This window comes from Mchenga conophoros, linkage group LG1 (genome assembly GCF_057382185.1).
Source record: "Mchenga conophoros isolate Kocher_MC1m ecotype Shallow Benthic linkage group LG1, M_conophoros_male_GT1.1, whole genome shotgun sequence".
Lineage (NCBI taxonomy): Eukaryota > Metazoa > Chordata > Actinopteri > Cichliformes > Cichlidae > Mchenga > Mchenga conophoros.
Window position 1 is genome coordinate 30,934,447 of NC_140526.1, and position 26,950 is coordinate 30,961,396.

A 26,950-nucleotide genomic window follows, 5' to 3' on the forward strand; every position below is an offset into this window, starting at 1 on the left:
TGTTTGGGTGGTTGACCGGGACGGATTTTCTCCTGTCACTTTCTCGTCATCCCTGACGTGTTCTCCGTTGTTTTTTCCCTGCTAATTTTAGCATCACACGGCACAGCTTCTGTATCACGTGGTATAAGGCTCCGCCCTTGTCATTTGTTGAGCAGGAAGAGTGAGCGCTTGTTTTCATGCAGATTACGTCCCGGATCAAAATGCGGTACAATCGTCGTCGTCTTTTCTCTCTCTCTCTCTTTTTTTTTTTTTTTTTTTTAAATCGTTGTCATTTGGAAATGAGATCGCACATAAGTATGAATCGAGATCGCGATTTTCTAACGATTAATCGTGCAGCCCTAATCTGAATGCAATGGAGCCATCGCTTTTCCACTATACCAGTTTCAATGCATTCTGGGAAGCCATGTTTATATCATCTTACAGCTTCTTTTGACATATTTGTGCTGTGGCACAGTGCTCTCAACTACCCTGCTCCTTTTTGTGTTTTTTCTTAGAGGATTTGGTGAGCACATTGGCAAACCATTGCAAATTTCATACATCTTAAGCATTTCTGTTTACCTGGTGAATACAAGAACAGCAACCTTTTTCTTTTTGGTCTGTTTTTGGTCTCTACCAAATCCTGTGGGAAATTCCTGGTTCCTTAGCTGCTAAATGCTCCACTATATCCACCAGATGGTTTCTACCTGTAGCTTTCTGTCTTCTGTTTGATGCTGAACAGCTACTGTACAGTAAGTTTTTAAAAGTGAAAACACCAGCCTGCTGGGGGAAAAAACAGTCTTATGACAGCTTTGTTAATGAGCTGCAAGTTATTAGAAAGCTAATCAAGCTACAGATTTAGGCGATGATCCATCTGTGTGGGTGATCCTTTTTTATAATTAATGTTGTTTTCAGTGTCAGTTGTTTCACTTCTAATAAAACAATGATTAAATGTAAAATCTCTTTATACATGGGGTATTTTTTGACCTCATCTGTAGTCCTCCTTGTTGCATATTAGGATGCCATAAATCAAGCCAGAAAGACATTTAGCTGGTTTCTCCATTTATCAAATGGTGCTTTATTGAGACACAGAGTTCGTGAGCCATTCAGGGCTTCTTGTGTTAAAAATGTATTATTATTCTACTCCATATTTTTCCATGGCACCAAATGGACAGCTGTCTAAATAAGCACAATTTATACGACAGTTAAACAATTCTAAGTGCATTTCTTCTACACCGCACAATCTTAAAAGGTCCTTAAAAGGTTTAAGTTTGTTGGTGTGGTAGCAAGAAAAGAGAATGTGTGATCGGATCAATAAAGGTAAAGTTAATATGGAAATGAGCTCCTGATTGTTGTGGAGGCTGGGGAGTTGTATAGTCCTTGACTCGCACATTCAATTATGTTTTGTCCATCTGGAAGTCTAATTACATTCAGTCCTGTCCATTAGCCTCATGTATCCTTGAAGAGTGACAGATTTTGATGTTAAATCCAGTTATTTATGTTGTCTTTCACAATTAATGTTGTTCTTTTTTTTAGTAGCTACATTTTTTTTGTAAAAGTCCTGGGAGTTTGTTTTGTGCTGAATGCGGCTTTTAATATACAAAAAATATAATGTCTGAATTGACTGACTTTGTACAAGCTGTGCATGACCATTAGACTACATGAGCTGGTGTGTTTCATGGTCTAATTTAGATGAATTCCAAATCTGTTACCTCAGTGTATCCATGTCATTTTGCAGACCAGTGTATATACAGTGTATTAGTTCTACAGTTGTTGGCTGCAGAGTTTTACTGTTCTTTGACGAGGTCCAAAGTTGGCATGGAAAAACCATCAGTGACTCGTCAGTGGAGGGTTTTTTCTTTTTGAAGAATTTTAAATATGTACTTTTGTTTAATTATTAATTTCGATCTCATCTCTCTCTGGTGTTGACCATGAAATATTAAGCATCAAAGATTCAAACTACATTAGAAATACTTGAAAAGCTTATAAAGGCCAAATATAGCATAAAAAACAGCACTTTGCCTGGTGTCCTTTGGCTGACATATGTAGGAAAAAGTAAAGTTTTCTGATTTTTATTAAATTACTCATTTAGATTAGAATCCAAACCCTTTTCCGACACAGGGTGCATCACATCCCAGACTTTATCTATTAAGTCCAGCTTTAGTCAGAATTAACTGGGGAGTGGTGCCTTCTTTATCTTTAGAATATCCTTGCAGTTCTTCAAAACAATCATCTTGTAGTGAGTTGAGCAACTTGTAAAGAGATGTGCACAGCCGTATCTTAGCTATGCTTCATGCAGGTCAGACTACATGTTGAAAGTGATTAGGGATGGGTATCGTTTAGGTTTTATCCGATACCGGTGCCAAATCGGTACTTTTGAAACTGTGCCGGTGCTCAAACCGGTGCTTAAAGAATGGAGAACACAAAATTGGTCCAAAAACCTCTCATGTTCAGCTGGTTTTTGTAAAAAGATAACAATGTTAGCCTTTTCTGCAGCTATGGGGCATATATGGTATCACTATTGGCTGGAAGCAGTGCTTAAACAATGGAAAAAACACAAACTTTGTCCAAAAACCTCTCATGTTTAGCTGTTTCCCTCTTTTTCTTTGGTCATTTTAGCCTTTTTGGCCAGGGTGAAGGGAGTATCTGCCATCAAACAAGAAGACAGCCGCATGTAGCTATGATGATGTTTGCTAGTTCACCTTACCTGCATTAATGTAATAACGTGGTTAGCCTACTCAACGTAAATTACACACGAACAACATTAAGCTACTCACACAGAGAAGAACGGCTGCTGCTGCCATCATCATCCTCATCATTTCTGCTACACTGGCAGGGCTAGGGGCCAGGACTCTCCTCTTCGTGTTTTTGGGGATGTTGCTAACTCCGGGTCTGATAACAGGCACCACACCCGCAGTAGATGCGCTCGGTGTGAGGTCTCGCAGCAAGCTATCAAATACAGCGCATTTCTTGGCTTTAAAAAAACCCAAAACGCTATGCATTGCCAGGTGTTTCATCGGATTTGAGGTGTTACCTCCTTTGACAGTATCACAGTATCACCTTAAAGCACTTGTTGCAGGCTGCTGAGTTTGCATATTTTGCTGTGAAGTACAGCCAGACTTTTGACCGCTTCGCCTTGGACATTTTTAATCTGTAGCTCTGCTCTAAAAGAACGTACGTACCTGGACCCGCCTACTATCCTCAGAAACGTAAAATGATTGGCTAGAAGTGTATCACAGCTCAGGAAAAAAAAGCACCGAAATAAAGCACCGAAATGTGCGCTGCTTTTCAGTCTGGTTACTACCGTTTATGTCAGAACCGGACACCGGTACCCATCCCTAAAAGTGATGCATAAATCTGTATGTAAAGTTACCGTAGCAACTTTTCCAGAAAAGTGACGAAGGTGGTTATTTGTAGGTTGAAGCCAACACATTCAGGTGCTACCAGATTAACTGGAAGGAACGTGCACAGATACATGGAGTACATAAGTCACACTGTGTTAAAAGGTATTTAACTCACGCCTCCGCCTCTTAAGATTGTCAGTATGAGAGCAAGTCCTCAGGATAAATAAAGATGGAGGTATCATCTGTGTTTATGGACAGCAGCTGCAGACAGGGCGGAGGGAGGGTGGAGGGGAGGACTACAATGATTGCACTGACTGTTTATTTTTATCAGGGCATTAGCAGATTAGGCACTCAAACTAACAAGGTCATCAAACTGATGGCTGAGAGTAGCAGACCTCTGCTAAGCGGCTGGCCGAGAGGGGAGATTTGGTGCGATATAGTGGGTTTCACTTTACTCGTGCTCTCTGGCCATCACCAGGGACTGACTTTATTAGTGCTTTTAATGATCTGAAGGGCACAGAGATATAATTTGTTTAGAGATTCCCTACAAGCAACCGTGGTGCAAAAGCTTTACTGTATTGTGCTGACACATTGCCACATGTTGTTAAGTGTCTTAGAAACATTCGAGGGGTCAGTCTGCTTTTGTTGTAATGTTATAGGGCATCTACTGAGTAGCTTTAAACCTTTTCAGACAGCTTTCTGAATGATTTGCTAAAGAAGATTTCATTTGGTGTTTAATTCCTGAAAAGGTTTCTCACTTAACTCTCTAGATAATACCAAAGGCTTTTCCGAACTATAAATATCAAAACAGCTCACAGACGTGCTGTGATAATAAACAGTCGGGGTAACCTCCCCTGCTATCCTCTTCCACTCGCCTGCATTTTCAGCAATTTCCCCCTCTCCCCAGTGCCGAAATGTTGTGTGATGCGAGCTATAACAGTCATTGTCCCTAAGGTGTATTAAGGTGCAGAAGTCTATAGGGTTCTGAGGCTGTGGTGCAGGAACTATTGGCACTCGGTTACAGTGCACATCATCGTCCATTAAGATAGACATGGTTCAATGGGGCAGCAAGCATTAGAGGTCAATCAGAGTAGCAAGCCCTTCTTAAAGTAGCAGCACGAGTGCAGTTTGAGCACTCTTTGCCAAGCAGAGCACAAAACACTCCTTCTGGTGTACAGATTCTTTCTACTCCTACAGTATGACCTTTTACACCTTTATTATCTACTTTTTTAGCTGAGCTCTCTATCCCAAAGGTGTATTAAGGCACTGTATTTTTTTTTAGAGAGCCAATGGATTTTAGGAGCGTGTTGATAAGCTCCCAAAGGTTCTCTACTGACTGCTGTGTAGCTACCTTGAGTATTTGTGTAGAATATTGCAAAATTCAGCCTAATGTATCACCTCGTATTGTAACTTTCTTTATGACAGGTCTGCGGTGTACCAAGTGTAATCTTCAATTGTTTTTGTTTGTCAGTATAAGTAGCATAAGATAATGGAAAGCAATTTAGCATATCCCCTATTGTTTTTCTTCTCTCTTTTTTTAACTGTAAAGTGTAGTTATTGATGTGTGGCTTAGGATTGTCTTTCTAGTGTTTGGGGAAGGCACCACCCACAGCAAAGCATCAACACAAGGGAAACAGAGACTAACAGAACATCTATAAATAGTTTGAGGTTAGGGGCTCTGGGGAAATCTCACAGCCTGAATAACAACTTGTTTTCCTTGTATAATATGTGGAACTAGTAGTATGCCTTTTGCTACTTAACTGGATTGTATGTCTAGGAGCATTTATTTTTGCTCAGCCTAATGCATGCTGCATTTGAGCATTTGAAAGCAGGATAGTAAGTACCCAAAGCTAGAGTTTTGGTCACAGCTTTCAACATTGTGCTGAGTTGTAAACATTATATTACAAGTACACTGCACAGGATGCTAGCTTCTCTTTCTTTTTTTCCTTTTTTTTCCCCTTTCTGGGCTGATCTCACAAGCTTGTGTTTGGCCAGAGGCTGACTCATTGGTATTTGGGTGGGAATCTCGGTGGCTGAGCTGTTGATGACAGCCTCTCAGTTTGTTGTCAGGTTTCCCTTTGCTGTGAGATAAGATTTATGACTATGGAGAGGGTTGGTGAGAGAGAAATCCTCGTAGGCTCAGCTTAGCTTATCTGGATTTCTGCTCCCAGCACAGCTTCTCTCGCTGTCGGGCGCAAGTGGATGACCTTGACAAGAATGTGGCTTATTTTTGTAATAGATACTGTTGTTGTCAATTGACCTATGGTCAGAACGAGGGGGATGGGAAAAGAGAAAAAGGAAAAAGAGATGATAGTTTTAATCTGCCCACATATTTACAGTGTTGCAACAGAAATGAATAGCAGTAGAGTTATTCATTTAATCAACTGTTAACAGAAACGGGAAATAAAAGGTGGATCAAAGAATAAAATGCTTGTTAGAAGTCATGCTGGTACAGTATGCGGCACTACAGAGAGCTTAAAACATCTTCCATTTACTAGGATAGCCTAATATCACATATCATTTATTTGCCTCAAGGAGCTTTCCACTTTGTAGAGGATACAACAACATTAATATCCTCAATAAGTTGAGTTATTAAGTGTTGCTCATAATCTAGCCACAAACGACTGATTTAGAAACCACAGATGATCTTATGAAACAACCAGCCTAACAAAGAGAATAGTTTTTGTTGTATAGTGGACAATAGTTGCATTTTACCCGGCCATAGGCATTCAAAACATTTGGCTGTAGTAAACATAAAGGGATATTCAGGTTACCCTGCCTCTACATGAGGGCTTTCATTCCTCATACCAGCCCGCCCCACTTATGCACATAACCCAACCCCCACCCCGTCCTCTAACAAACAATACCAGACCTAGGCTCAATGCAGCTAGCTGAACCAGAGAAGAGACGAAGGAATTAGGTTGACAAGGTCAAGCTGAACCAAGACAAGAGGATGTTAGCCATTCAATCAACTAAGCATCTGGCCCGCCTGAGAAATCTCTGAACTAAATGGGTACAAATGATTCCCCCACAGGGATGTAACAGTTCAGACAAAAAGATTGTGTCCTCATTACAGTGCAGTTGGACAATCGTTAGATCCTTAAAAGGTGGCTCCTCATTTTAATTTCCGCTTGTTATCCTAAATTGTTGTCCAAAGCATGACCCAAGGCTTTAATGTAGACTCGACATATTTAGACCACATGATCAACAGATCAGTTATATGTTTTTATATTTTCTGCCTGTTTAGACAATCGGATAGCATTTGGCTAGTCAACATAACACAGTCTTCAAGATAGCTTGTACTAAAGAAGTAAGGAGCCACAACCCTGTGGTGTTATACGGCAGCTGATCACAGTGTTAAATGGATAAGACTTTTTCCTCTGTGTGACTTTGCTTTTGTGAACAAATTAGGCCACTGCTTCATAAGTGAGCAAATTGGTAAGCTCTACTTATCCTGGCTCAGTCCTCTACCCTGCGGTCCCTATGTGCCTTCTGTCTTTTTATATCACTTTTACTTGCCGTCATGTAGCTGGTAGCAGTGGGAACAGTCTCCTGACTAATGTATGTTGTCCTTTCATCAGTGAGTGCAGATGTCTCCACAGGTAAGCCTCTCATGCTCTCACAAGAGGTTTCTCTCTGACAAAGCTTTGCATGCCTTTTTTTTTCAGTATAATCAAAGGCCTTGGTAAAATAGTAGCTCTGATTTGCAGCATACAGCTATAATTTGTCACACTGAAAAGATGTTAAATTTGATTACCACTGAAATTTATACAAATGCGAAAGCATTACATGTCATTCTAATAGCTGAGCTGTATTTCACAGCTGTGGACGAGGGCTTTGAGATGAAAGTCGACTCAGTGCTGCATATGAAGCTGGTGCCTTTAAAGACATTTTTCATGTTTATGACTCGTCTTTAACAGTTCCCAAATGTGGCAGCGTTGCATCATAAAAAACGAGCCGTAATATTAAGTGTTAAAATCTGGGCTTGCTTGGATCGGACCTCGAATCACATTTTCTTTGAGATGTTTACAAATAAAATGTTTGGAAAAAGGAGTCTGTTTTCTTTTTAGGCTTCTAAGCTGAAAACAAATGAAGTCCAGCTTCATTCCTCTAGTGTGCCGTATATTTAAAAAAATGATGTCACTTCTGTGCAAGGTGCAGGGCTGTAATGTTAAGGAGTCATATGGCAAGACAATAACTGTTTAGACTGAGTTCCTGGCTCACTCATTATAGCGCCAAAGAGCTTGTAGGTCATGGGTGACCGACTTCATCGCAGCTTTGTTTCCTCTCTGTATTATTTATGCGTGGTTAGTTTTTCCTGAAAGCGCAATTAGCAGCTAAAACTGAGAAGAGTTGCCTAGAAACTGAGTGGCTTTTGCCAGCTGGTGGTCTACAATAGATGTCAGGTGTTCCTGTTTGTGTTTTCTCTCTCAGTTTCTGCGATTCATCTGAGCTTCAAAGAGAATGACAGTGTGGTTTTAGAAAAGGAATTAGTCCAGTGTGCAGTGTTTGAAAACAATTGGATAGACCTTCAGGACTTGAAAGGGAATCCAGTCATTTTATGTGTCTTTTTCTTTTGTTGGTATGTGTGTCTCCTGGCTGTTTTTGAACAATTTAGTAATCTAATTAGATGAGGCTTGAGGATTTGTTTTCAATTGTGGCTTAATGCTGATAGCCATGTTACTTCAATGATCTCAGTAATGCAACTCGCTCTCTAAAAGCCGCCCAGCGACGGTATGCTGATCATTAGACTTCGTATACCCGTCGTCTTGATTGGTTAGAATTTAAATGCTGCTGTTCTTAAATTCATTATGTTTCGATTTGACAATGCTGCGCAGATTACATGTCCCAGTGGAGGAGCGTAATCTCGACTGGCCTTCGACCTCAGTAACTCACCAAAGATGTTGACAGGCTTTGCCCCTGGAGTCAAAAAGAATTACATAGTTGAAGCCGGCTCACTTAACTTCGCCAAGCTGAGAAGTCAGCAAAGACTCCTTTTTTTTTTTTTACTTAATGGTTCATTGTCAGAAAGAATTACATGTTCTTCTTTCAAGACAGATTTTTTTCTCTCCCTTTCTTTTGATGTCGAAAATGATGTTTTATTTCTACTGCTTTAGTAGGCTGGAAATTCTTGGGGGTTATATACATCAGTCACTGTTGGTGACTTTAGGTCTCAACGTATTCACCAACAGCATTTGTAACTATGCACACGTTATCTCACTTACTACTTTCCACTTTCAGAGAATAATTCAAGTTTCTAAAATGATACCCCAGTAATGATGCTATCATGTTATACCAGTTCAAAACTCAATATGTTGCTAGGATGCATCATGATATCTGCTAGAAGTGAAGAAGAGGGGGCAAAGTCCCAAAAGGCAAAAAGAACGTCTTGTGTATTTAGTCTGTGCTTCGAGATGTCAGCGTTTGTGTATTATCATTATTCTCAATTTTAATAACTTGTCATTTAAATTAATTAGCTCTCTGCTCTCCCCCACTGTCTGTGTGGTTCGCCAATTTCCCACTCTAGGTCAGTTAACTTAATTTGACTTTGCCCTCATTCATTTGGTAAAAATATCATCCCAAAGAGTCATAAAGTAGTGATTCTGATTGGTAAAGTTGGGGAGGTGGGCCGTGGGGGTCCCTTGACCATTAATAAAATAATGAGATTTGTCACCAGTGTACCAATCAGGTATCACAAGAGGAGGTGATGCTGTGTATTACCATATCAATATTTTTCTCCCGCCTTCACTTTTCGCACAACGGTCTCCTTGGGTTGGTGTAACACAGGCCAGCTGGCATAAACAAAATTGCAGCAGTGCGGCTTTCACTTCTTCTGAAGCACTGCTGCTAATGTTAGGACAGAGAATGAGAGACACTAGGGAGTTTGTTTCCCTCTTCCAGCATGAACAGAAAGTAATATCTACTTCACTAAGTCATTGTTAAGCTAGCTGACATACTATCTACTGTAATATACTGAACATAAGTGAATTTTTCCTAAATAACTACAGTACGTGGTAATAAAATTGACCACTTCCTTTTTCTTTTTTTTTAAACTTTAAAATTCTCCTAATGATTTCAGGTTGCTGCTTTGTGTAAAAACAGTTAATTACTAACAAGATATGTCAGCTGACTGTATGTTTACTGCTTATTTCTAAGAATTATGTAAAAAAATTTTTTTAAATCATCTACATTTCTGTCAATGTTAATCAACCTCCCACTGACACAATCTGCTTGCATTTCTTTCCTCTTTCTTTTGTTGTGTGCAGTACCTACTCATAAAGCTTTTATAAAGGTTTTTTTGTTTTTGTTTTTTTTTAAAGAGGGATACGATAACCCACTCCTGCCATCAGTCCACATGATTCAGTATTCACAATCTCGCCTGACTCAAAGACCCTGCTTCTAACGAGGGTTACGCTGCTTGTGTTTTCTCGCAGACACTTAGGAAGAAAAATCGCCAACAAAGTAAATTGTGTGATTTAGCTGTCAAGCACATTGAACTGTTGTTGCACACATGATTCTCTGTGACCTGCTTGTACAAGTGGGACAGTAATGGCAAAAAAACATTAACAGATGTTTTTGTGTGTACAAAGAGACATTTGACTAGGCTTATATTGATTGAGTATATTGACAATTAGCTAAAGTGTATGGATTTGAAGACGTCTTTTTTTATACACAACAGCCTGCAATCTGTAAAATCCTTCCCACGTCTTCTCCCAGCTGACTGTATATCATATTTAGCTTGGTCCGCTGTTACGATCTGCTGCCATTTATTCATTCCCGTGTGCATCAGCAGTGTCTGTGACCCTCATTTTAGCAAACTGCCTAACAGAATGGGGAAAAAGCATGTTAATGACAGCAGCTGCAACATGACAGCTTTATTGACCTTTTAAAGGAAATGTTAAAAGAGAAAGTTACCCATCGGCCCTATCTCCCACTGGAGCTGATCAGATCCTTTCTCACTGGCTGCTGTCAGTGATCATAAGTTAAAATGAAAATACAGGCTGTCCTTGTAGCAACTTTAACGTTACTGTCACTGGGGCATTTTAAAGGATCTCACAGTCGGGGGTTGTAGCTGTTTTACTTGCACTCAAGTGTCTACAGTTATAATAGTCAACTGTGTGTGTGTGTGTGTGTGTGTGTGTGTGTGTGTGTGTGTGTGTGTGTGTGCGCCTCATCACCGATTATAGCCAAGACAACTTAGTCACTATAATACTGCAGTGTAATCCTTTTAATAATCGCCGCCCAAGCTCAGTGCTCAGTTTTTTTAATCCCAACTCTAATAAACAAGTTAAAGCTGAAGTTAAATGCGTCCAGTTAAAAGTGCAGCAAGCATCCATCTGCCACAGCTGATTTATTGTGTGAACACTGGAAATCCAGGCAGAGTTCCCCTTAAGTCAGCACTCTTGAAATATGCACAAGAGCAGTCCTGGATTTTGGGGATTTTTGCCAGCGAGTTAAACATTATTATTGCCAGTTTTGGCTTTCTTGTAGAGCTGGCACAAGGTTTGAGTTAAGAAAAGGTTTGCGTGACACTTGAGCGTTGTGGTTTTTTTAGGAGAGATTTCCAAATCCTTCTGTGAAGTCTAGCAAGGAGGGAAGAAATCATAGAATTTAGCATTGGCTGAGAGTCGGGTAGAGCCTTGTAATCTGGCAAGTTATGTAGTTCGGTTGCATGTGGGGTTTTTTAAAAGGCTGGACACAGGGCATTTCAGTGTGTGGTTTTGCATTCTCCAGCCTCAGAGAGAAAGTACTTTTGTTCACTCATCCATAGACAGAACCTGGAAGTGGAGAATTATATTCATGCACTTTCAAAACTGCTCCAGTTTCCACTGTGATTCTGCTTTTTTTGTTTAAAAAAAATACAGTTACCTAGTAAATGTTTTTTTTTTTTTATTATATAGTTGCATTATACGGAGTGGCTCATCACCTGCTGTATGTTTCTGACAGTTGAAATGAAATACTTTCCCTCCCCTGCTTGGTAACAGAAAAAAATTAAGCCAAAACTCATCTCAGCAAGGTTTTACTTAATCTGAAAATATAGCACGAGACTGTGGAATTAGAGCAGGGCGATATGGCCAAAAATATTTATCACGATATATATTTGAAAATTTGCGATAACGATATAACCGACGATATAATTGATGCGAGACAAAATACAACTCCACAACATTACTAGCGCAAAAAGACAACCTTCCATTTATTTTCACTTAAACAAGAAGCTGGTTTTTATGTACATTAAAGCTTTATAAAAATGTAACAGTGCAAATGCAAATTCCTTGCTGAAAGTTTAACCAAAAGGCCTTTCCAGTAGAAATGGGCTGACATATCCTGAGCATAACCATGTATAATATCCACTGAAGTTAAAAAGAGGTGCTTTGCAACATTAAACTGCAGTGTGCAGTACGCATTTTTCGGACCATAAGGTGCACGGGATTATAAGGCACATTAAGCGAAACAAAGCAGTCAGATAAATCAAACTTTATTAAACTCATTCTTCTTGCTTCCTCCACTTCTGTACCATTGATTCATTAATATTGAATTCTCTGGCTGCTGCTCTATTCCCATGTTGTTGCAGTATATTAATGACTAACCTCGTATTGTGGATGGATTATCTCAGTTGTTCTCCTGACTGAAGTTTGGTCCGTTTACAGCATCCTGCCATGCGATTGCATTTGTCTCTAACCATGAAGAACCTTCACGTTAACTTTTATAAGTGGAAAAGTGTTAGTGTTCGTCCTCCAGCTTCACTGTTTATGTTATGCTAACATAGCTGTGTCGCTAGCGATCACGTAGCACATCATTATATACCAGCTAGCCCAACTTCAGTAACCCTACAAACGTCACTGCTGTTTAGTTTCCTGTCTTCATTTATGTTGGAAGTGATAGCAGAGCTGTACGTTTGATTTTTTTCAGAAATCTCTCAGTCAGAACATGCAATATCATGCTTAGGTAACTAGCGAAACTAGCGAGCTAACTTCCGCTAGCTTCCTGCTAACTTCTAACTCCGTTAAATGTAATAACTTTTGTTTTCATGGATGCCTGGAAGTTAAACTTTATAGTTACACCTGGTAAAGCAGCAATGCTGATCATTTTATTAAAGATGAAAGAATTTAGACAGTTTTTAACTCTCAGTGATGCTGCAGTGTTGTTTGACCTGAAGAATACGGAGTTTAGGACCCAGATTACTCCCAGATTTAAGAGCATCTTAGTCCGACAAATACGACAATAACAACGGCCGCTTGCATGTTCTGCAAAAAATGTGCTTTGTTGTGTATCTGACGGACAAACACCAAACCAGTTCCACATCACGGAAGTTGCACCATTTTTACAAACCAATTCTGGTTCATCTGTTTCACTCAACAATCGGCCATGTGCGTATGAAAACAAAGGCACTGCGCATGCGCGTTTTACTCCCATTCTATCGCGATATTTCATTTTCCTATCGTTGCCTAACATTATACCGGTATTACCGTGAACGGTATAATATGGCCCAGCCCTATGTGGAATTCAAGTTCATTAATGGAAATTATAATTGTTCTGGGAATCACCAGCAGTCAGTGTTCTTCATACAAATAATTAGAGAGGTACAATGATTAAAAGGCTTCTGATACTCCTAGAAACCAGGGGAATCCTTGAACCCCACTCTGCTGTGACACTCAACCTGCGTTTTCCATAATTCATTACTAGAGCCTTTCATTAGCCTCCTATAACTCAACACATGCACAAATGCACGTCGTTTTAGCTAAAATAATGTTGTTTTCAAATATGTAGAAAAATATGAAGAGAAGAAGGCTACAATCATTATTACTTGTTAAACTGAAAAGGATTAATTGGACATTTGTATTCCAGAATAATGGTTTGCAGGACTTGTATGCAATATAGCAAAGGTGGGTCAGTCTGTATGAGTAAATAATTAATAATGAAGTGGCTGATTAAAGCACATGTCCCACGAACTGTTTTATCAGTCATTTTTACTGCAGGTTTTAATTGTGTGGACCTCATAGTAGTTTCATTGCGATAAGCCGGTTATTGCCAGACCATAATGTGGTCGACTAGCTTTGGCCAGAAATGTATCCAAGATGTCAGCTCCTAAATTGTGGACACAGTTTAGGAGCAGTTTGAGAGTTGAGTCCGTAGGCCGTGCATGAACCTGTTTATCACCTTTCACCGTTTGCTGTCACTCTGAGGGAGGGTTTATTGTGCGGTCTTGTCTGCAGCCCTGTGCGTCTCCATAAGGCCTGAGAACAGCGTGCGGTGACAGCTTGGGTGATTACCTGTCCTGTCTCATTGTCTCAGTTGGCCTGCAGCTTGGCCACATCATGCATCAGAAACTGACACACAGTGATTACTATGTCGTTAGCCCTGAGAGTCTGTCGCTCTCTGCACTCATTAATTTGCTCTTCCTCTGAGCACTGGGAGAAATGGACTATCCACGCTGATTTCACTAAACCATGAAATATAAAGCTTCTATGATGACATGTCTTGAGCTAATGTTAGATTTCATTGAAGACTAATGTTTGGTTTTTAAAGCACTCGATTCACAACAGAGCGCGAGTCTTTATTTTGTGATTGATGCACTTCACACAGAATAATTCATAGTGTGCATTAGGGCTGGGCGATAGTCCTCAAATCAAAATCACGATTAATAGAATGTTTTACCCCGATTTCAATTAATAAACAGTTATTGTTACACACGCATCATAGTCCTCATAGTTCACTATGTTTGTACTGTATACTCAACTGCAAATGCTAGGATACTTTTTAGCTAATATGATGCACTCCTGGTGGTGGTATTACCTTCGGTCACTAAAGCAATTTTTAGCACAGCTTTCTGCTTTCTGTTTAATGTTGTCTTTATTGATGCCAAAAATGTATCCGAACAACAGACACAGCTTTTTTTTATTTGGCACAAACGGCTGGAGTTGTTCCAACTGGCTCAATGTTTGACTTTCATTCAATGATGTTTCCGTGTCGCGGACTGAATGGGAAAGAGTCACGTGACAACTCTTTGTAGTATGTTTTAAAGGGGATAGTATATAATGGGGCAAATATTAATAGAGTTTAAAAACAACGCCAGCAAGATTCCATCAATTTGAGGCTCTGAATGTTGGTTCATTTTCTATTAATTGTCCAGCCCTAGTTTATATTTTAAAAGTCCCCCTTAAAGGCACAGAGACATGGGGAAATGAAAATGCTAATGGTTTTAATTCATGTTTGGCACAGATTTTTCAGTGTTTTTTGTGAGGCGAGTTATAAAAGCAGTTCAACTGTGATAGCCCAAAATGCAAAAAAGCAGAAAAACATAGTGGCATTTGCAGTAATTGAGCATCATGGTGGTTTTGGATGTAACCCCCTCATTTCATGAAGCATTGCTGGCTGTGAAAAGTGGTGCTTTGAACAGCATTCAGAGTATGATCAGTGTTGAGAAGGCATTATATTGTTTACCGTGGTGAACACTGTTTAGCACGGTAATATTCGATTTGAACAAATGCAACATTTGCGTGGTACCATGGTAATATCAGCAGCAAATGTAACTGGATAAAAAGCATCGATGTGGCTCATGTCATTACTGTTGCGGGTACTTGTTTGAAAAATTACACTAAAGTAGGATTCATCATCTGGAAACGATAAATGTTGGTTTTGTGCTCGTCCCTTTAGTAGAGTTTAGTTTCCCAACACTTCAGCTGTTTCATTCTCAGATAAAATGGTGGACGGACATCCCTAAGATGTAAGCGGTAACTTCACCATCTGCAGCACCGACTTGTTGTAGTTCTCTACATCGTTTTCAGCTCGGAGCAGTAAGTAGATTAGAACAATTATTTAAAGGGTGTACAGGCTTATAATCCAACGTGTCAATTGTTGTTTTGTCTTCTAAGTCTAATAGGATCCAGCATTGGCAGCATATTCCCAAGCACTGAGTGGTTTATGCCCAATTAATAAATGTGCGGTGCTGGCTGCGGCGTGGCATTCCTCCTGCAGTTCAGTGCTAATGATTTGGAGCGCTTTAATGTCGACTACCTTGAATAAAGAGCGCTAAGCTTGGTGTCACTCCGGCCCTTAAATCACCATCACTCTTCCTCTGTGCCTCTTTCCCACCTACACATTTTTCAGCCTGCAGTTCTCTCTTCCCCTCAGATGTTCTCATCGGCTCCCTCCCTTGCTGTCCTTTTCATTTTCCTTCTCCGTGTCGGCCCACTGTCTCTTCATTACTGTCACAGAGTGTCAGAACAGGTGGAATCAATTACTGACCCCGAGCAGCCCACTCCTTTGCCACAACTAGCTCTTTAATTGAGGAAATTAATGAGTGATCAGTCTGCGAGATGATTTGGTGTCACGAGCGTCGCTTCGCAGTGTGCGAGGGAGGAAAGCTCGGGGAGGGATTGTTTGGCCGACCTCGTATAACAAATACGGTCCTTTTCAGATTTCCACTTCTGCCTTCCCTGCCTGCTAATCACCACTGAAGCGAGGAAAAACACAGCAGTGCATTGCTAACTGCTGCATCACGCTTTCTGTAACCAAGCTAGCTTTTAAAGTCCACTGAAATACCAGAATGTCCTCGATGCATTCAGCGCTTTGTTCACTTCCTCTCATTGTGGCATCCGCTGGTCTGAGACTCAACATCTGGCCCGTATCTGTTTAGAGAGTGGTTCTGAAGTGTGTTTCTATTTCTCTGAACCTCCACTTCTTCCTTCACAGATGGAATCTCCTGTCTCCACGCCAGCTCCACCCCCCCTCCACCTCCTGGCCACAGTAGGCAACAGTGAGATTGCCTCACCATGCGAGCAGATAATGGTGCGCACACGCTCGGTGGCGGTGAACACATCAGACGTGGCCCTGTCTACCGAACCGGAGTGCTTGGGGCCCTGTGAGCCTGGAACCAGTGTCAATCTTGAAGGCATAGTGTGGCAGGAAACTGAAGACGGTAAGTGGAGCAGTTTAACGTGCTGCTTTGTAAATCTCTTCCCTTTAAAACAAATAAGCTGTGGATTGTGGAGTTAAAGAAAATAGGTAAAAACATATGGGATAGGTTTTCTTTCTTCCTTTTATTTACAAAGCCAGAGCAGCTATGTGTTTGCATATTAACATCAAAGAGCTATTGGTTTTTCAAAGCTTTAGTGAATCTTCTGTCATTTAAAAAAAATCATCTTGCTGTCATTACTGTACATATTTGCCTCCTAAAATGTAATTGGATATGCTCAGACAGCCTCAGGAAATGGTTGTTGTTGGTGGTACTAATGCGTGCTTTACCAGCGCACATGCTGCGTAATATTGCCAAGAAGAATAGTAGTTGGCAGGCAGTTCTTAGGTGGCCTTGATTTCTTTGTTTTTGTTCGGGAGGGGGGGGGATATTTTTCTTTTTTTCTTAGTACGCAGACAGAAGTTTGTTGCACAGAGATATCTGTTCTGCAGCAACATGCCTCAAACACAAAGCACTTTTTCTTTTTTCCTTTGTTTTTTTTTTGTTTTCCGCAAGCCTGCCAGTTGGGAAAATAGTGGGCTCCTTTTCTGCAGTGCAGTCCGAGGGAAATCTTATACACTCTGAGTTTTCCTCCCTTTGATCGAAAACCTCATACAGCTCATTTAATTTTAAGATGTATCACTATCACACCATCAGGTTCTGCTGGTTCTGAAGAACTGCCCCCCCCACCCCCCACTTTATTTTTTTTCCTTTTGTGGATGTGAAATAATGCAAACACCTAATCTTCAAAGCAGCTTGCTCTCAGTCTCTCTGCGGGCATGCTGAGTACAAATCGCCCACACATCCACAGAGCTGTTTGTTGGTTCGCTTGGAGGAACCAAACAGGGAAAAAAAGGTCCCTGCCTCATCAACATTCCCAAAGCACAGTCCCTGCTATTGAGTGGCTTTTCTCCCCTCTCTTTCCTCTTTTTTTTTTTTTTTTGATTTTTGCTCTGTACTGCAGCTCTTTTCTGTTACCAAGCATCCAGCCAGTCGCCCCTTGACTCTTGTTTCCAAGCAAACTGAGAGAGAGCGAGTGCAAGGCAAGGGGGTTATGGCAGGGTGGGGGTGGTGGTGCGGCTGCGAGGGGGAGGGGTGGACAAGGCTACTTCTGTTAGTGACACAAACATGGCTCCGAGCCAGCACCAGTACTATGTTTGCGCTCCCTCATTCTCTGCCTCCCACGGAGCGGTTGAGCCTCCCTCTCTCGAGCGCGCACGCCCTGCCCCCTTCCCTTTCCCCAACCGAGCCTGTCCTTTGCCTGCACTCCGCTCTCTCAAAGCTGCTATTTTGGCTGAAAGAGGTAGTGGTTTGGCCTGATGGATCTGTGTTTTCTTCTGACTCTACTCTATCTGGCTCAGTGGGGAGGATGTTGGTGGGAGCTTTGAGTGGTTTTAAAAGCGGCGTGGTGGAGAGTAGCCGGTTGGAGGGCGGTTTGGGCAGACAGCAGGTGTAGCGCACAGGTTGTTGTGGCTATCAGAGCTGTAGACACCAGCAGGTTTTCGAGGCATCAACCCACTTCCTTTGCTTTGAAGCCATTTTTTTTAATTAAAAAAAGAAAACAAAAAAACTTAAAGGTAGAAGATCAGGTGAATATCATATAAAGGATAAAGCAACGAGTTTGATAAAAATAGAGTGGCCCTGTAGTTGTCTCTTGCGCACTCTTTTTGGTATTTTAGAAATGTATTACATTCTTTGAAGACAGCAGCTTGTTCACTGCTGACTGACTCGGCCCCAGCTGGTGTGTTTTTAAGAGAGAGCTGCGAGCTGTGGCTGAAATGCGCGCCGTTTCTGAACCTTTGCTTGGTGTTAAATTGACAGATATGCAGTAAACCTTCAGTGTAGCAGAGATAATAGGGGTGAATCTGGGCTGGGTCTTGCAATGAGACATTTCTCAATATCCCCCATTGTACTGTGCACACTACATTAAACGACACAAAGACGCGTGTTGCTTCTACATCATTTTAATGGTACGAGCCACCCTCACCCCCTCGACAGCCCACTGGCTAGTTTTAAAATGAAAGAGACCCAGATGCCGCTTACATCAAACTGCTGTTCAGCTGCGTTTCCCCTAAGAGAACGTGGACTTCTTGCACCGTGTGGCAGCCGAACAAATGAGAACCAAATGAGGGAATCAGGCGAATCCAGGCAGAGTACCAGGGAAGAGGCAACAAAACTGAGGCCCCAAAGACGTAGCAGAGGCATTCTGATTAGCAGTGAAGTTGAGCAGTCTCCCCCCACCCAACACACACACACACTTCTCTGCATGACAGAGAGCTGTTTAGGCATGCGCTGCGTGTGTGTGTGTGTGTGCATGCATGCGTGCACATTTCATTTGGCATGCCATCCAACAGCTGCTTCATCACCTCCGCCTTTCTGCCTTGTGGGAGTAAATGAACAACAGGCTCCCAGTAATTGTCTGTGCCTCACCCAAGTCAACATGTGCCAGTGAAAGAAACAGATGAGGAGGAAGCAAGCAACAAAATGTGATTACAGGAGCTGCACCTTTAGGTCAGCGGTGACAAGAATCTTGGCTGATGAGGGCCGGGTAAATTTTTCATCCCGCGTAATGTGAGCTCAGATGTAGCCGGATCTGGATTATGACTGGATCTAAACGGAAGCCTTAATGTAACTTGGATTTCAAAGTGACCAAAGTAACCCACTGTGGCTTTAAAAAAGCACCCTTTACTGCATTTAGGACACACAGGATGAAAATAAATGGATAATATGTGATAAAGTGAGTCTGTGTCATGCTGTCAGTCTGGGGGTGAGTGAAGTGTAGACAGGAGGAAGGCAGAAACGCAGAGCCGTGGTATTTTAAGGCCCGGCACTGACACAAATCCCCTCGGCGCAGACGAGGCAGTAGCAGCTCCCAGGGTCGTGTCGGCAGAGCAATGGGCCAACCCCTCCCAGGCTTAGCATGCTGATACCTCCAAATGCCATCTCTAAAATGCTGGAGAAGTTGCTCTTGAAACGCAGCCCAGAACGCCTTGGCTCCTGCCCCAGGGCAGAGGGAACACAGAAGGGGGGGCCCTTTGGCCAAACACCGCAGCTCCATGCCAGTGCCAGTGTGGCATTCAAACACACCAACCCTCCAGTACACAGCAGGCTATTCCCCAAGCTGGTCCCACAGCTTCTTGAGCTGCCTAATAGAGAAATAATACAGGCTGCTTGTGATAAATGTTTGTCTCTTGGATTATTTATGCAGCGCACATGATTGCAGCATTGCGAGCATTGGCTTTAGCACAGAAGTTAAAAGCCGTTTGGCATCTGCATGGAATGGAGGTCAGTGTGAAACGGAGATTTCTGTATAAACATTTGAGAGATGCCTTTTTTCCCCTCTCCTTTATTTCTCCGACCCTGTCAGAGAGTTGAAAAGGGGAATATTGTATGAAAGGAGTACTTGGCTCTATACTTAACTTGCCAGTTATGCTTCCTTGCTCCTTTGAAGACACCTGTCAGTGGCCTCATTGAAATGTTTTTACAAAGGCGAGCGGTGGCCGCTCTCCGTGAACCCACCTTAGAGGCTGTCCTTGAAATGAGAGCGAACGTTGTCAGGAGGCCTGTAGCTGTCTGCCAGGCCAATGAGCAAGAAGGACACGGAGTGAAAAATCAATCAGAGAAGACCAACTTCTGTTAGCACTAAAGGCTCCTTTCAGAGAAAAGTGTAGAAACGATACTTATTTTTCTTTCTGCAGCCCCCATGCAGTACATTTTCATTTGCCAGTTCCTTAGTCACTTCAGTTTCCAATCCACCCAGCCAATCTTTACCCTCATCAGTGTTCACTGTGCAGTAGTGGAAGTGGCCAATTTCCAGGGGAAAAAAGGGAAAGAAAATAACACTCCCATATTTAAAGAATTTGCCAGTTTTCCTAAATATGCTGTTGAAACAACACTCAGGGAACTTTAGCCATCGATGGCTCGTCATTGTCTGACGGAGCAGGCTCGTCTTGTTAGTCGCTAATTTAGTCCCCCGGTGGTGTTAACAAGATGGCGCCCACGTGTGAACCCAAATCTCTAAAGAGAGAGATGCTGGTAACGGCTCCTATTCTTACTGGCTGACAACTGCATTTTTTTAAGCACTTAAAACCGTCTTGAGTCGTAAATCGTGTGCCTGGAGGAATTGAAGGCTTCGCCACTGGCTGTCATAAGATATCATGTTTGCTATATACACATCAAGGAGAACTTGAGTAACACGCCTTTGGCAGGTCCGTATCTTAATCTCAACACCATCTCCTTTAAGGCAAAACACCAGAGGGGTTGTTTTAAGGGTGACTGTTTTTTAATGGTGGCATTTAAGGAAGCTGGGATTGTCTTCATACACATTATTTCCAGTAATAACTGCAGTTGGTAAAGATGTCAATTTTCTCCCTTCCTCTGGCTGTTACAAGCTTTGCTTGTTTGTGATCTGCTCATCTACTCCCTCTGCAAGAGTAAACATGCATAGCTGCTTGGTTTTTTCCCCCCCTTCTTAGGGAGGAAGAACCTGCTGCATGTGTCTGATAATGTCTAGCTGTGTGGAAAGCATACTAATGCAACCCTCCCTTGCCTCTCAGTGCTGTGAGAGAATTGACCTTCTCACAGGCTGTTATTCTTGTCTGTCGAGAGCGACTTCTCACTTTTACCTCTCGCGAACCGGAGGCTGAACTTTTCAGAGGACTCACTTGAATTCTCTGAAATCTAAAATAAAATCATCAAACGTAGCCTCGTCTGAACCGCTAGTCATCTGTAACTTTTTCTTCTCAGCTTAATGTCGGCAACTTTTTTTTCTCTCCCTTTTTCTTGTAACAGGGCTTACGACTGCAAAGTTTACAGTGTTCAGTTTCTTCTTTGCCAGGAACTTATTGCACAGAGGATAGTAGAGATGCACAGAATTGACATGAATGTGTTTATGGTGTTTGCTTGTTATGGACAAAATAGCAGATGTAAGAGGGTCAGTTCAACTGTGACTGCCACTGACCTCTCGCATTTCAGGAATGAGGAAGTGTCCCAACTCCTTTATTTAGTGTTTAAACTTCCTGTTTACAGTTGCATGGTTGTAGTCATTGCAGGTCAGACTGGGATAGCTGGATGGAAATGAGACTAAGGTCTCCCAGATCTGTACCGAGGTCAGATTATATTTACATATTGTATTCATGGTCACGTCTGGTTACAGCACATTAGGTTTTGTTTTTATTATGTCACACTGGACTGTGGGTGAAACAGGCCAGGAAAGTGAAAAGAGGCTGGTTCACTGGTTGTTGGTGAAGATTATAGATTAATATTCAGCTGAGGATGTGCTTACACAATGAAGCATTGCAATAGTTGTTAGTTGCCTTTAGAAATACTGGACAGTTAAAAAACTGGATCACTCGGTTGAAGAAAGCATGAATCTTTTCATAAGGAGAGGCTTCTGGCGGTGACCTTGTGACGAGATGCAAACTTTAATGCTGTCCCCTTCGGGAGAGTTGTAATATTAGCTATAGCTTCCAGTTTCTTTTGGTTGGCAGATGCAGTTCAGTAAAGAGAAAATGTTTCCTGCATGGAGTTGGCACACAACAGGGTTGGGGAAATGGTGATTTTTCAGAGAGACATGGCTGCTGAGTTGTTCTTCTCTTCTGTTTTTTTGATGTGTTGAGCACCACAAGGCAAGCATCATCGAGTTCCATTATATTCAAGAGAAGGCAGGCATCTCTACAGCCCAGTATGTCCCAAACTGGACAAGTCACCCCTAAATATTGATGGATTCTGGATGGATCAATTATACTGTAGCCCCCCCCCCCCCCAAAAGAATGTGTCAGTTTGTATGTTTCAGTGTTTCAGACAAATCCTACAGTTGTTCCCAAATTGCTGTTTGCCCAGCATTTAATGCAAAGGTCAGCCTTAGGAGATTTTGCTCTGACACTGACACAAATGGACAAGCTCGACTTCGTTTTATGAGCCGCACCATGAAAACGGGCTGTTGGAAATGCACTCCCGACACTTGAATGCTCAAACACTTAATTTGTCAAGGTTACAGTTATTGCTCGCGGCAGCACACAGCTATCTTTTATCTTCTCTCCGTAATGAACACTGGCATTTTCTCTCATTGTTCTCACTTTCTTGTCTTCATGCAACCTTGATAAATGGTGCTTTTACTGCACAGAAAATGGTGAATGTTCTTTTTTTTTCTTTGTTTTTTTTGAAGTTCTACATATTTGTATCCAACTGTTTGAAAAGGTGATAATTGCAAGTGCTGGTAATTGTTCACATAAGTATTATTATTTTTTTTTTTTTTAGGGATTGCCTGGCTTTTAAACTGAAATTCCTTTCACACACTTAGACAAACAGAACCCTTTAATTTGGTGTTTTGGGAGGGGAGTCGTATAACATCGCACCCAGTCATTACATTTTCAAAGATAACAAAGGCATTTTGACAAGGTCAGTCAGTGAAAATGCCGTTAACCCCATTGGATTCCTGTTGAGATGGGGCAAAGCAGGGGTCAGCCAGTGAACCCGTGGCCCTCGCAGATTTCACCAGCAGCAGAGGACCTGATATTTTGGCCCCACTGAGGCCTAATGAAATGTGTTAAGTGGTGAGGAAGGGAGTTTGAAGGCAGGGGTAGGGCATGGTGGACACCATTGCAGCACACAAGCTAAGCAAAGCAAACGGGAAAGTTTGGCGCTTCAGTCGGGGTTCTGTTTGTTGTTCAATAGCATTGAAAGGAAATGAGTGGTGAAATTACAGGTCAATTCCTCTCATTAATGTGGATTTCACTCTGCCATCCTGAGTGACCCTATTAAGGTTGACAGGGGGAGGGAGGGGAGTAAGAGGGGGAATTGCAGGAAACCATGTTTGCTCCACATAATTTCAGACCCTTTTCTTCCACCACACAGCAAGCCTCCCTTTGAAAACAAATCCCAAGTGAACTGCAGTTTCAAAGTGCAAGTTGTATTTTTTTGATCTTTGAACGCCAGTCTTGTTTCTTCCCTCGAGACAAATCCAGTGAAGGAAAGAAGGGGGGGGGGGGGGAATTGTTGGCCCACACAAACACTCATCTGTAACTCTGTGTGTGTAAACAAATGATCACGCATGGAAAGTTCTCCTTGTGTAATTTGCTTTCTGCCACAGGGAAATTTGTTTGGGTTGTTATGTCGAGGGCTTTCCGTGTTTAGACAGACATGACATTGACATCTTTGTCCTAACGGCTTCAAAATGATTCCAAGGATGAAAGTGTGCAGATAAATTCAAACAGCTTTTCAGTTCCAGCTTTGAAACCTGATCTTGTTACATACCCTTGGGCATATTTTTGATATGGCTAACAAATTCAGTGGATTTCGAAACCCCTGTCAAAACTTTGAGTAGCTGAGTTAAAATTACGCAATGTAAAGTGTAATAAATGTTAAGCATTAAAATGAAAGCATGAAGCATCAGATTTTTTTAATAACCTGCATAAATATTAATTTTCTCAAAGATGGAATAGTTGTGCAATCAGCTACTCATGCCATCAATATACAATAACGGTTGCTTAATGAAGTGTAAATGTCATCTACTCGGTAGTGCAGGAAGAATTTAGAGTGTTGCTCATAAAGTATCATCTACAGTAAATAATTACCAGGACGGAAGAAATTTTGAAACATTTGCAAGATGACAGTTGTGTAATAGAATTTTTAATCCTTGTTGCTTTTAGTATGGGGCAAACCAAGCTTTGTTTATCTCTGACACACTGATACTGTGGAGCTTGCAACTTTACTTACCAAGCTCTGATACAACTACTGAAGTGTCAGCACTGAAAACGTATACCAGTACTCCCCATGATGAGGAGTGAATTTTAATTACTTAGTAAGCAGGTAATACTGTGTCTAATTGATGCACAACATACACACGTAAAGTCTTTTTTTCCTCTTATTTTGATAAATGTTTCAGCACAACTTGTTTAAATGTCCTTGAGGTGTCCCAGATAACATTCAAGGAACTACGTTATTAGCATTCAGAGTAGGTTAGAAGCAGATATCTGAGCTGACCCAGAAGCCAAGGACCGCTGACAGGATTACAGGGTTGCTTGGCTTCAGCATGGGAAAGCAGCCAAAAGGAAGGTACCTCTGTGGGGGAAAAGAGACAACAGCAAACATGGATTATACAAAAGGTCACTGTCACTGACTCTGAACTATTGGAGTACAATACACTAATGTGCAGAAGTCTTAAGCCACCCTTCATTTCTTTATATTTTACTTCCAAGTAGCCAGATATAATTGTTTTGGTGTGATTTTGAGCAATAGATCTTTCAAAGTTTTTCTTTGGGCACTGGCTACTTTTTTATTCATTTTCAGTCTAGTCATTGTAACTAATCATTGTTAGAGGAATGTTTGTTTTTTTAGTTAGCCACTTAACAGTGACCTATTCAGGCAGTAAAAAGTCGCCTAACTAAAGGAATGACAGATAACTTGGCAAAGATTTTTTTTAATTTTAATATCCTTAGATACTTTGTAAGTAGCAGTCCGTAAAAATCAAACAAAACTTGTTTTCATTTCTTTTTAGAATGTATGAAAAATGTTAAAGATAACAGTGTACAATACATAAAATAGTACTTTTTGCACCAACAAGATGATTTTCAAAGAGCTATTAGCTGAAAACTTGGAATATCTCAATGTGGTGTTCAGTGAGTCCTTAAACAAATCTGAGGAAACGGACAAGAGGAGGACTAAATAAGCAGCAGGCCTAAAAAAATTATCTGCATGTTGTACAATATCTGAAAGCCATGTTTTTAAGAAATAGGGAGGAAAAATGCAGTAAAGACCTGACATAGGACTTGAGAGATGCATCTGGCCTTTCTACTGTTAACTGAAGTCTCATCAGAAATTATCCCAATTAGAGCTGGGCGATATGAGATTTTTTCATATCACGATATGTTTTTTTCATTTCAGGCGATAACGATATCTATCACGATATAAGCCAAATAACTATATTTGTAAGATTTAAATGTGCCGTTGCTCACAAGTAAAATGTGAAATAATCAGCAGCTTGTTTTTAAATATTTATTTCTCATAATAAGTTCAACAGGGTAGATGTACTTAAGGAACATGAGACTTTTTCAGATAAATAAAGGCAAATATTGCAAACTACACAAAAGGCAGCCGCTAAAGCGTTTAAGTTTCAAAATAGAACAAATGAAACAGACTAAATTGTCAATTCCACTTAGAAACAAAATATTAATTCTAAAAATAAATCTTAGTTTGTTTTACAGAAGAACAGACAAAACTGACTAACTTTTGTCAATATCAAATAAACTGAGAACTAAAAGGAAATTCTCAATCTCTCCTTGTTGTATAGCTGAGCTTTTCAAACAGTTTTAACAGTTACTTTAGTCTGACAAAAGCCGAATGACGAATTAGCGCTTCCAGTCAGAGACTGAGGCTACGTCCACACGTACACGGGTATTTTTGAAAACTGAGATTTTCCGTTTTCGTTTTAAAAAATAATCCCGTCCACACATAAAGGCAGAAATGAAGGAAAACGCTGCTATGAACATGCCAAAGCAGCAGGTGGCGCTAGATTCCTAACCGTGCCGAAATGCTGGCCAATCAGAAGTCTAGAAGCCTCGGTGGGAAAAAGTAAACAAAGCTGGGGCATAGAAGCAGAACCGAGTCGTATGTGTGGAGGGACAGTAACTGTGTGTATATGTAAGCATTTAAACACTGCAGAGAGTAGAATTAACAGTATTGTAGAAATTCATTTCACCGAAACAATAACGTGGCGCACAGTGTGACGCATGCACCAGTTTATTGTATTTCCAGACTTGCTTTCGGCACAATTTACAGTGCACGCTACTCTGTTTTTTGTCAGACTTGAAATAGCCGAAATACCTTCACACTACGGAACTTCTATGGCTCTTCCGTTCGACAATCTCTCCGGCATTGGAACCGTCATCTGTTTTCTCTTCGGTCACGCTCGGTTGATTTTTCTAGTCGGCACACTCATTTCCTCCATTACGCGCTGGCTCCATTACCCGCTGGCTGCTTCCCAAACAAACACACGTGCGGCTTGGCACTTGTGCTGTACGTAACAAGTCACGCGACGTGACGCTGCGGCTGTGATTGGTTCGGCTCTGCGCTACTGAATTTGGATTGGCTGACTTTTTTTTTTTTTTTTTTTTTTTAAGAGGAAAAGAGCGGCGAGGTCTATCGCGATAGCTTAATTTCTCTATCGAGTAAAAGTTATATCGCGATACATATCGTTATCGTTCTATCGCCCAGCTCTAATCCCAATGAAAGGGTGGCTGTCAAGAAGCCATTCTTTAGGAAGGGAAATAGGGAGAAACGGCCAGGTTATGCCAAATTACACAAGAACTCTACTGAAAATCTGTGTCAACAGGTCTAATGGAGTGATGAATGTAAATTTGGACATTTTTATTTCAAATCAGTGTTACTATGTACAGAGGAGGTCAGAAGAGAGGTGAGTGTCTACAGCCACACACAGAGGAACACCTCAACATTACTGAAGTAGTGTTGGATCATCTTGACAAAGAACTGAACAAAAGGCAGCCAATATCCAAAGTAGAGCTGGTATTAAGAAATACCAAGAAAGCTTGCCTAAGAGAGTTCAGGCTGTGTTGAAGAGTAAAGGCGCATACAAAATATCGGCTTACCAGGGTCATACAATTAAAACTATCAAGTACCTTAGGCTTGATGTAGACTTCTGTGGGAAATCTGCATC

General features: G+C 41.3%; 1 protein-coding gene across 5 annotated transcripts in view; it reads left to right on the forward strand.

The window, feature by feature from the left end:
- Positions 1–26,950, forward strand: part of znf609b (zinc finger protein 609b) — an 81,929-nt gene that overhangs the window by 40,754 nt on the left and 14,225 nt on the right. For 4 of the 5 annotated variants that reach the window (XM_085274734.1, XM_085274717.1, XM_085274707.1 and 1 more), the window contains exon 3: positions 16,017–16,242. In XM_085274734.1, coding sequence (XP_085130860.1) covers positions 16,017–16,242 — 226 coding nt within the window. Of the gene's footprint in view, positions 1–6,895; positions 6,923–16,016; positions 16,243–26,950 lie in introns of those variants that run through there. The other variant, XM_085274739.1, reaches the window with a different exon arrangement.